An 11,168-nucleotide genomic window follows, 5' to 3' on the forward strand; every position below is an offset into this window, starting at 1 on the left:
CCTCTTCTTAACATGAATTTTGTTATAACAAATTAAAAGAATAATGCAAGGGGTATACATCAACATTTGGCATTGTTACATTGCTTATGTTCAGCATGATTTATTTTTAAAATTAAATTAAACTTTAACTTGATCCTTATTAGTTATTATCAAATTTTTTTATTATAATGGGATTCTATTAAACTCATAATATAATGGAATTCAAGTAAACTCCTAAGGGTTTAGCAAAATACAGGTTGGGGTGTGTGATTCACCAACGTTCACATTTTTGATTTATCACGCCGCCTCAGTGTGTAGAAAGTTCGATTGCAAAGCGGGAAAATCCAAAATTTGAAATGCCAAAAATCAAGCCGTTATTACTTTTTAGCCGTTAATTTTTAATTTTTAATTTTTTAAAACTGTACCAGAAAAAATAAAAATAAAAAAATAAAAAAACACATACCCCTCAAAATATGAGTATAAAAACGAATTTACGATTTCATCCTTCCTATTCCGAATTCCAGAGAGCAATATATTCGTTCCGTTCCTTCTTTCTCCGCTCCTCACTTCGCTCTCTCATTCTCCATTCTCACTTCTCAAGTAATTAGCGTCTCTCTCCTCTATCCTCACTCTTAGTCCGATTATTCATTCGATAATTTTAATTGAAATGTTGCGTTTTAGCAGATTGAATCGAACGAATTCACAAACCCTAGTTTTCGAGGATGGGTCAGATCCAGTACTCCGAGAAGTACTTCGATGACACTTACGAATATAGGTACACGCACGATTCCATTTCCTTCGTTTTCTCTGCGATTAATTTAGGGTTTATTGATTTTTTATTTTCTTTATATTGTTTTGTTGTTCAGACATGTGGTTCTTCCTCCTGAAGTCGCAAAACTGCTTCCCAAGAATCGTCTTCTCTCCGAAGTAAGTATTCACTTTTTCCCCTCAGTTTTGTGCCTTGTGCGTAATTGTTAAGCGTTTGTGGTTTTTTTTTATTTATTTAAAAACTCGTTTTTATGTAGAATCTGACCTAAAAAAAGTGATCGAAATTATCAAATAAAAATCTCCTTTTCTGTAATTTTTGGTGAAATGGCCAACTGAAATGTGTGAGGGTTTTGGTTGATAAACGAATATTATTCAATCAAGGAATGAATGTTCGTGGATTTTGTTGACTATTGATGGTTCTGTTCCAATGATTTTGTTCTATATCTTTTGTTGACTATTGATCGTTTGAGTTTTCAATCCTGATCCAGAGAACTGTTCTCATTTAGTGTCCCGCAATGCTCAAGTAGGATAGGATTCTCTCCAAAGGAGAATGCAAAAACATAATTTTGTCCTATGCCCTGTTATCTAGTGGAAAGTTGAGGTGGCGTGATTTCATGGATTTTAGGGGTTTCTTATGCAAATTTTGAGTGAAATTGTTATTTTTGTTTTTGATTTGAGAAGGTCTATGTATTTGGTTTTCTTTTTTGTTACAGAATGAGTGGCGGGCAATTGGGGTTCAGCAGAGCCGTGGCTGGGTTCATTATGCAATTCATCGCCCTGAGCCACACATAATGCTCTTCAGGAGGCCTTTGAATTATCAGCAGCAGCAGGAAAACCAGGCCCAGCAAAGCATGCTTGTCAAATGAACACTATCTATGCAAATCTGAAAGTGGGATTACAATGTTATATAGGTTTTAATTTTGTTGGTAATATGGATGTTATGAAGAATGAAGAACCCTGGTGGAATTCTCTTTTTGTGGAGAATTTTCATGTGGTTTCAACTGTCATTTTAATGTGTTGTTGACATGATGATGTGTCATGGATTTTTATTGGTGTACCTCTCGTGTACTCTTATGCTCGGTGGATTATATAATAGTCATTATCGGTTAAATTCTTCTATGATTCCATGACTCAGGCGTGTGTTTTCTAGTGATCACAGTTTTTCACAGCGACGATTGTAATTTTTCTTGAAGCAATGTTCGATTTCAGTTATTATATTAGGTTTAAAATGCTTGATCGATCGATAGCATTGAACATGCTACTTATACTTTGAATACTATACTGGGTTGAGTTGTCTGATGAACTAAACTAGTAATTGTGGACGGCCATGGGTCATCATTTTTAAAATAGTCTGACTTTGTGATATCGATACCCAACAAAAATTCATACATGAAATTACAAGTTCTGGGTTTTTACTTTTGTTTTCTATATTGCAAGAGTTTTATGAAAGCGTAAGACTTAAAAGAATTACGTAACTTTTCAAAAAACTGGCCTTGTGTTTTAATTTGATTATTCATGGAAGTTTTTTTTTTTTTTTTTGGCATACATGGTTGTATTGAAATTTTCTAATTCAAATTTCTTCATTAGCGATCTTACTGGTTCTTTCATGAAAGATCTAATAGGTGCCTCCCACTCAGATGAAAATGTCCTCTCACTTAATATGCTTTAATGTTTATTGATCATTTTAAAAAACAGTTTATTGATTTAATAATTATCATTGTGACATTAAAATAATCTACTTTACCTTGTGACTGAATTCTCGAAAGGAATTTGATTGGGTGGAATGAATTGAGATTTGAGAATAAGAGAAGGGTTGGGACAAGTTTATCTTTGTCTTTACTTGGTCCGAATTTTTTATTTGGTCATTTATTTGGATTCGAACTTTACTCGATGAAAATCCAAAATATTAACATTATGTACAACTATGTATAAAAGAAATATAAAATCATATATTAAAGTATATATTTGGCAATAGATAATATTTTAACAATATTATATGAAATAAATTTTAAGTTTGAAAATAGCAAAACTTCAACTTTTTTTTAGAGAAAATAAACTAGTGTAAAATTATTTTATATTGGTTACCAAACTCTTATTATTAATATCAACTTCAATCTAAATTTTAAGTTTTAAAAAGGTAGGTCAATACATTACTAAAACCTCTATATTTAATCTGAGTCATAGTTATCAAATGCTAATACATCATTAAGGGCCGGGCCCAATTTTTTTTCTTTTTTTCTCAAGACAAGAAGGAATTCGCTCCATTTTCATTCTTCACTAACTGGAAATAGGAAAAAAAAAAAAACCTGTGAACGGAAATTAGGGCTCTCAAGTTGCAATTTCGGTTGCAGATTGGGGTGGTACCGTTGCAATTGCAATAATTTTTGAAGAGGAAAAAAAAGATTCGGACCACTTCCGAAGTAGTTCCTTAACCCCGATTAGTCATTTGCATCCTCCAATTTTGATGGAATATGTTTAATCTATGATTTCGTTCTCTTAATGCTTTGAAGTTTATCTAGGGTTTGCTATTGCAATTTGGTATCAGAAGATTGATTAACCTTTATCTATGGCCCGAGCACGCAATCTAATTGTCGCTGTGGGTTTAGTTGCTTTCGCTGCAGCAGGCATGACATTTCCCTTCTACATGGCGTAAGTCTTCTCAATTATTCATTGTATTTTCTTCACACTAATTAGATGCTCATAAGTTTATGTTTAGTTTAATTTCTATGCATGGTTTGTTTACAAAATTTTACACTGTTAAATGTTAATAAATAAAAAAATCATTTGTAGATGACTTTTAAGGTAATTATTGTAAAAGTCAACAAATTAAGTATTGGATGTGTAAAAATTCTTTACACTGTTAATGCATATGATATTTACTCTTGATGTTTTTATTGGTCAGTTCATCAAGGAAACCTGTTATTGACCCAACAAAGCCACTTCCACCACAAGCAACTTTTCTAGGGCCTTACATTAACACAGGGTCGCGTGATGTTGGTCCCCAGAAGAAATGAAGCAAGTTCAGTTATTTGATCAAGCTCATATATGTGCTCATTGTCTGAGGTTAAATTTTTATACCTCAGTTTGGTGGATCATGACTTTGAAGGAAACTATGGATGGGAAATTTTTTCTGTAAGAGGTGTTACACAATCTGTATGTATGGTTTATGTTGATCTTAGCAATTTTAATAAAAAGCTGAATGATGTTAATTATCATGTCACGTTTATTGCCTGTCTTGTCTTGTGAGTTGTGACCATACCACAACAACAACAAAAGTCCTGTTCCACTAGCCGAGGTCAGCTACAATTACATGACACTGAATATTGTTTATTATGATATTCCTCTTAACAAATTCTCTCCCTTTTCATAGAACTATAAATAATGTAATTTGCTCTCTTCACTAATACCTCCAGTGACCTTTTTTGCACTTCTCTTTCTTTGTCTTGTGACCATACAGTGGCAAAAAATTTAAGCTCTGTAGCAACCTGCACCTTTGTGGAAAGCTTAGTTTGTGATTGGATTTGAGATTGCAAACATGGTTTTGGCTTAGTTTGCGATTGGATTTGAGATTGTAAACATGGTTTTGTATAGCTGGTGCAATACTCTTAATGTAATTAGTTGCTGCTTCTTGTAAAACTCAGGTTTGGGTTCTAAAGTCCTGTTATTTGTTTTCTGAACATGATAACTATATGCAAATGCTTATTGAAAATGATCTTGGCTTCCAGCGGTACAAATCCACACACACGATTATAGTTGCTGGCTTGCTGCCAATTACACAGGTTTGTACATTGATTTCATGGAAGATTGGCTTACGCTTGCATTGCTGTGTGTACATTAAAACTTAACTGTATTCAGGCGACTGACTGCAGTTGTATTCTTATGGCAAGTTTGTTTCAATTTATGGCAAGTTTGTTTCTATGTGCATTTTGATTCTTCTAGTTTTAGTACTCACATTTGGTGCTTGTTTGCTTACACATTTTGGATGTGCCTTATACTTTTTCGCATCAAAATATGAAAAAAAAAATGCAGAAGTTCCATTTTGTTGTTCCTGCTAGACGTGAATCAACCAGCCAACAAAACATTCAATTCTCAAATGGTGTAAAACCACCTACATAGTCCTACTCTTTCTCACCTCCACAGTTGTAAGTCATATACAAAGAACAAAAAGCATAAGAGACAAATAGAAAATAACTGAACAAACTTGGACTCCTAACAAGCAAACAGAACAACAGAGATAAAAGGGGAGGGAAATTGGTCCCCTTTTTCTTGTGCGAAAATTTCTCTTGCATTTTTGGATCAATTTATTTTAAAAAATAACTATTTTTTTTTAATTTCTTGTGGAAGTTTATATTGAAGTGTTTGTTTCCCTAAATTAATCTCTAATCAAACATGCTAAGGTTTTTGTTTGTGTTTTGTCCAGATTCATACATTTTATTTTTCTCGTAACTATCTTCAAAAGTAACCCTGTTCAAGATATTAGTATCAGAAACTGTAAAAGAACCAAGTCACAATAAAAAAAAAAACTTTTTATTTTTACCTTTTTCAGTTATCAATTTGGTTGATCTTTCATTCTTTTCATATTAATTTTATAGTTTAAAATAGTTAGTTTTAACTCCCCTAACCATCTATACTATTCTCCTGTTTCCTTTTCTTTTTAACTGCAGCAAAGCAATTGACTGTCGACGAAAATTTGATATCTATGGCCAAAAAGTCTCAGCCTTGTGATCAAATTCACACTTAGATTCAAGTCTATTTTGATAAAGTGTTAAGATGCTTGTGATTTAGAGGCCTTGATCAAGCAGTATAGCACCTATAGTTTATAAACTTAATATTAAATGAGTTAGATTTTGTAAAATGATTGGATTAAAAATAGATCTGAAACAAATTATGTATTGTATTTCTTTAAATAGAATAAGAACGTAAAGAGATTTAACTCACTTAAACATTTTATATTCTGATATTATTTTTAATTCTTATGAAAAAAATACAGTAGGATGAAAACAAAAAGCGGGTTTGTGATTGTGTGACGCGAAGAAGCCGCGGGTTTAGCGTGCGCCGAATCTCGTTAGCCATGCCGCAAAGTGCAATCTAAAAATCAAGAGCATCATTAACCCACTTTGACACGACACACACAGTCATCCATGGTTTAAGAGTTCCCACTGTTTTTCAGTGTCTTGTTTTTTTCGCATCTAGAAAAAACACTCACGTGGTTGATAACAAGCTACATGGCCTTCAACCTTTCTTCCTCTTCAAACTTGTGGACATCCTTCGCTCCACCATCTAATTTCATTTCTTTTTTCCTGGCAGAAAAAAAAGAAGAAGAAAATTTGTCAAAATATTCAGAGACATAAACTGTGTAGTTTGTGGGAATTCTTCAGAAAAAGTATTGGTGTGAAAACTAACTGCACAGTCTATGTCTCCTAAAATTAACATTAAGCACCCCAGTAATAGTAATTAATCAAAGTAAGAAAAATAGAAAATTAAAGGTCGAAGAGAATGACACATCTGAACAGTGTTTTGTCTGAAACCGCAAAGAACAGAAGAAAGAAACATTTGAAACTTGCACGACTCAACTACAATCTCTCTTATGAACACATCTCATTTGAACCTCTATAAACAAATTTTCAAACCTTAACACCTTACGAAAATCAACTAAAGAAAACCATTGATGGCGCTCCCTCACTCCATCTCTGCCTTAGCCACCACACTCACACTCTCCTCCCCAATAACCAAACCCCATAAAGTTAACCCCTTTCCCTTTTCCTCGAACCGAAATTCACAATTTTTAACGAAACAAACGCGACCCAGAAGCAGAAGAAACCTCTCCCTAACCCCTGCACGCGTTGCGGCGCCACCCTCAACGGTTGAAGCCGATCGATTATACCCAGAGGCCGAAAATAACGAAACTGAGGAAGAGTTTAGCGACGAGAGCTCTTCCTCTAAATTCACTTGGAGGGATCACTGGTACCCTGTCTCGTTAATTGAAGATCTGAACCCTCTCTTGCCCACACCGTTTCAGCTTCTGGGTCGTGAAATCGTGCTCTGGTACGACAAGTCCATTTCCCAATGGGTTGCTTTTGATGACAAATGCCCCCATCGTCTTGCCCCTTTATCTGTGAGTATATATAATTCTCTTATACCATCTTAGAATTTAAGTTTAGATCTAATTAAGGACCTTTGGAGTGTGCTTCTCTACTGTAAAGAAGCTCTCAAAAGTATTTTTAACATTGTATCCAAACAAACTTTAAATCTCGAAAGTTAATTCATAAGATGAAGGTTAATTTCTCTTATATGCATTATTTTAGTCATATCACTATTCACTAGTTAGATCTAATTAAGAGTCTGTTTGGATACTAGTCATAAGTACATTTCGAGTGTGCTTCTCAACGGTAGAAAAGCTCTAAATAAACACTTATAACTTTGTATCCAAACAGATTCTAAATCTTGAAAGTTAATTCATAAGATGAGAGCTGACTCCACTTATATACATTATTTTAGTCATATCACTATTCACTATTCTTCTTCTATTTTTGTCAATTTTTTTATTTTTTTTATTTTTGTGATTGAAATTTGGGTATTTGGTTTTTGGCAGGAAGGGAGGATAGATGAAGATGGGAAGTTGCAGTGTTCTTATCATGGGTGGTCTTTTGATGGGTGTGGATCTTGTGTTAAGATTCCTCAGGCTTCATCTGAAGGCCCCGAAGCACGTGCTATTGGATCTCCTAAAGCATGTGCCACTAGGTTCCCTACCTTGGTGTCCCAGGGTTTGCTCTTTGTATGGCCTGATGAGAATGGTTGGGAGAAAGCAAAGGCCTCCAAGCCTCCAATGTAATTGATTTAATTTAATTCGGTTTTGTTCTGAGGAATAATGTTAAATTAATTGTAATTGGGTCCTTTATAATGGATGTTATCCTGTGTTTATTATTTTATGTTGGCTAAGGAGTGTTTTGTTTTGTGTTTTATTGACCTGGATGGTAAATTTGTGTTTGTTTAGGTTGCCTGATGACTTTGACAAACCGGAGTTTGCCACGGTCAACATTCAGCGTGATCTGTTCTATGGTTACGATACTCTCATGGAGAATGTCTCTGATCCTTCTCACATTGAGTTTGCTCATCACAAGGTACAAATAATACCTTTCAACTAGACTTTTAGGTGCAGGGTATTTTATTTTTATTTGGTGTGCTTGTTGATGATATTTTATTTGATCCTGTTGTAAGTGGATTTTGTTAAATATATTAATTGATGCTGATGCAGTCCATAAAGTGTTATCGGGGAGAAACTTTTGGTTGGTTCCATTTATTATACATTACATCTTCACTCACTGAAACCGCCACACGATTAGAGCATATTTTAAAAACTTTGAGAAACCTTCTTCATGGGCGACGTTTTGATTGAACACCCAATGTCATGAGCCTTCATTCTCACGTTTTGTTAGTTTACTAACATTCAATCTATTTTCTTGTGAAAATTTGGTTTGAATGTACAGCTGAATTTAATTAGGAAGTTATTCTTACTAATTCAAGTTAGTGTATAGGATCTTAAACTCTTACCAGCTTTTGTCTATTTACGGACCCTGTAATTAACATGCTTCTTTATCATATTGCTTATTAATATGTATTTAATTTAGAGTCTACCTAGTTAGCAGTTGCAAAATTTGAAATTATTTGGTAGATAGGGACTTGGGGTTTTCCAAATCACTAACATAAATATGATCCACACTCTACAGGTCACGGGAAGGAGAGACAGAGCCAAACCTCTGCCATTCAAGATGGATTCTCGTGGTTCATGGGGCTTCTCTGGAGCTAATGAAGGGAACCCACAGATCAGTGCCAAGTTTGTTGCACCATGTTATATGATGAACAAGTAAGCCAGTGGCTTTTGCGTTGTTCTCATGTGCATTATTTAGTTCCAGTATTAACACTGAAGGAAATCATATGGATTTTGAGTCTATGGCCAAAAGATTTGTGCTCAACTTTAAGGAAAAAATGTTAGGTAGCTTTTGAGTATCATGCATTCGATCATAGGTGTCTCGCATACTTTTGTAATGAAAATATTGAGTTTTAACCATCAAAGCTTCCTCAATACCTGGATAATTCAGTATCAGACAATCAATTTGTAGAGTTCACAACAAATCTTTTTTTTCCCTTTCCGAATTTCTCTCGTTTTCACCCTCTAAAGGACAACTGGGAAAGTAATATGGAGAATGTTTGACTTTCTGATTAAACCTTAACATATCATCTTCTGATTAGGATGATGAGACATATGTTACTACGTTAACTGTATCTTCACTATGTAATATGTGAGGCTCCTGGAAAGGATAATGCCAATTTAAGTAGTTATATTGATATTGAGAGTCAATGTCTTGGAGACATATATGACTAACTATCGTTTTTAAGTGTTTATATGTATATTCAAGATGCATTTCAAATAACTATTACTTTATCCTAGGATGCTGTTGTTTTCTTTTTCATTTGTTGCTACTGAAGCTCAAAGTACTTGGCATTGTTATTGCAGGATTGAGATTGATACCAAACTCCCTGTAGTTGGTGACCAGAAATGGGTAGTATGGATATGTTCCTTCAATGTCCCCATGGCACCTGGTAAGACTCGCTCCATTGTTTGCAGTGCTCGAAACTTCTTCCAGTTCTCAGTGCCAGGGCCTGCCTGGTGGCAAGTAAGATTTCTACGTTCAGTGCTGTCCTTTTTCTTCTGTTTGACAAAAGTACATGCATGTTCCAGTCTGCTTATTTCTATGGTCTTTCACGGATTTATCTATACAAGTAACTTGTTCTGTCCTGATGATAAATGGTGTAGCTAATTTTGTAGTCTCAACCAATTTGAAAAGCTGAAAGAATTTGTAATTTGTCTAATTTGAAAATATACATAAATCAAGAACACTATATTGAAGGTTTCTGTTTGTCCTGAAAATGGTTCAAGAGTGGCCTATAAGCTTTCCTCTTAGGACCTTCAATATAATTAGGTGCTTCAGTTACAGTAAAGTTGACATACAATGGGGGTTTATTATGGTAACTGAGATTCATCTCCATAATGTGGGGAAATTATAAAGAGATACTGAGATTTAGTTTTTCTTACGTTAAAAATTGTGGTTAGGATGTTAGAATTTGAATGCCATTCCTGTTAGTAGAGGAAGTGAGTAAAAAAATCCTTTTGAATCATTTTATTCTACCGTGAGTAGGATGGGTGTTTTTACTTTTTATGTGGACAAGAAAAATGTTGTTAGTGATAATGAGGGTTAATAAATTTTGCAATACCGCATCCTTTAAATAATTTCATGACCTGACTGTAGATTTTTAAGACATGACTTTAGTTAGTACTTAGTAGAACATTAGCTAATGTCATTCCTTTTACAAAACCAACTGTATTTAGTAAACTATAACTGATGCAAGGGCTGTTGCTGAATACACTGGCTTATCTTACCAAACCGTTTCTACATCTCTGTTGATCTCTTCAGGTCAATTATAGTGTTCTCATTTAACTAAACTTATCATAATTCAGGTCAACTGAGTAATCTTACTGTTTGCATTCAATTTTAAACAATGCATACATGTAACTCAGGTCGTTCCTAGATGGTATGAGCATTGGACTTCAAATAAGGTATATGATGGAGACATGATTGTCCTTCAAGGTCAAGAGAAAATCTTCCTTTCAGAAACCAAGGAAGGTGGTGACATTAACAAACAGTACACAAACATCACCTTCACACCAACACAGGCAGATCGCTTTGTCTTGGCATTCCGAAATTGGCTGAGGCGACATGGCAATGGCCAACCAGAATGGTTTGGAAACAGCAGCGACCAGCCATTGCCATCAACTGTGTTATCAAAACGTCAGGTACAATAGTGTGATCCATGATTCTCATTCTGAAGCCCCTTCATTTTGAACAGTGACAAATGTTAGCAATTCACTCTCTCGAACTCCTTTTTTTATCGACGTGAGACCAAAGTTGGACACATATTTTTACCCTACAATAAAGAGTTTGTTGTTATCATTTCTCTTTTTGCTAACGAAGAACTAAATGAAACATTTATTTATGTTTGTGTAGATGTTGGATAGATTTGAACAGCACACTCTCAAGTGTTCATCATGTAAAGCAGCATATGAGGGATTCCAAACATGGCAGAAAGTCCTAATTGGGGCAACAGTTGTGTTTTGTGCAACATCAGGGATCCCATCAGATTTCCAGTTGCGTGTACTTTTGGCTGGACTCGCAGTTGTCAGCGCAGCCATAGCTTTTGCCCTAAACCAACTCCAAAAGAATTTTGAATTCGTGGATTACGTGCATGCGGAAATCGATTAAGCACGTCCCTCCAAAGGAACTTCAACTAGTTAGTTGTAAATAGAGTTGAAGACAAGTACATGTACACTAGTATTTTGATGAAAAGAGCTCAAATCTACCTAA

The 11,168-nt window shown here is 34.7% G+C and overlaps 2 protein-coding genes across 2 annotated transcripts; both read left to right on the forward strand.

Moving 5' to 3' along the window:
- Positions 1-489: 489 nt before the first annotated feature.
- LOC547737 (cyclin-dependent kinases regulatory subunit) lies at positions 490-1,860 on the forward strand. The gene is made up of 4 exons (NM_001250175.2): positions 490-579; positions 664-754; positions 846-906; positions 1,461-1,860. Exons 2-4 carry the CDS (start codon positions 702-704, stop codon positions 1,611-1,613), a joined length of 267 nt encoding a protein of 88 aa, NP_001237104.1. The 5' UTR covers positions 490-579; positions 664-701; the 3' UTR covers positions 1,614-1,860.
- A 3,766-nt stretch (positions 1,861-5,626) lies between these two features.
- On the forward strand, positions 5,627-11,168 carry LOC100812162 (pheophorbide a oxygenase, chloroplastic). The gene is made up of 7 exons (XM_003538115.5): positions 5,627-6,862; positions 7,340-7,575; positions 7,742-7,868; positions 8,475-8,611; positions 9,263-9,422; positions 10,325-10,600; positions 10,812-11,168. Exons 1-7 carry the CDS (start codon positions 6,416-6,418, stop codon positions 11,064-11,066), a joined length of 1,638 nt encoding a protein of 545 aa, XP_003538163.1. The 5' UTR covers positions 5,627-6,415; the 3' UTR covers positions 11,067-11,168.

Source organism: Glycine max, chromosome 11 (assembly GCF_000004515.6).
Source record: "Glycine max cultivar Williams 82 chromosome 11, Glycine_max_v4.0, whole genome shotgun sequence".
In the NCBI taxonomy this organism is placed as follows: domain Eukaryota; kingdom Viridiplantae; phylum Streptophyta; class Magnoliopsida; order Fabales; family Fabaceae; genus Glycine; species Glycine max.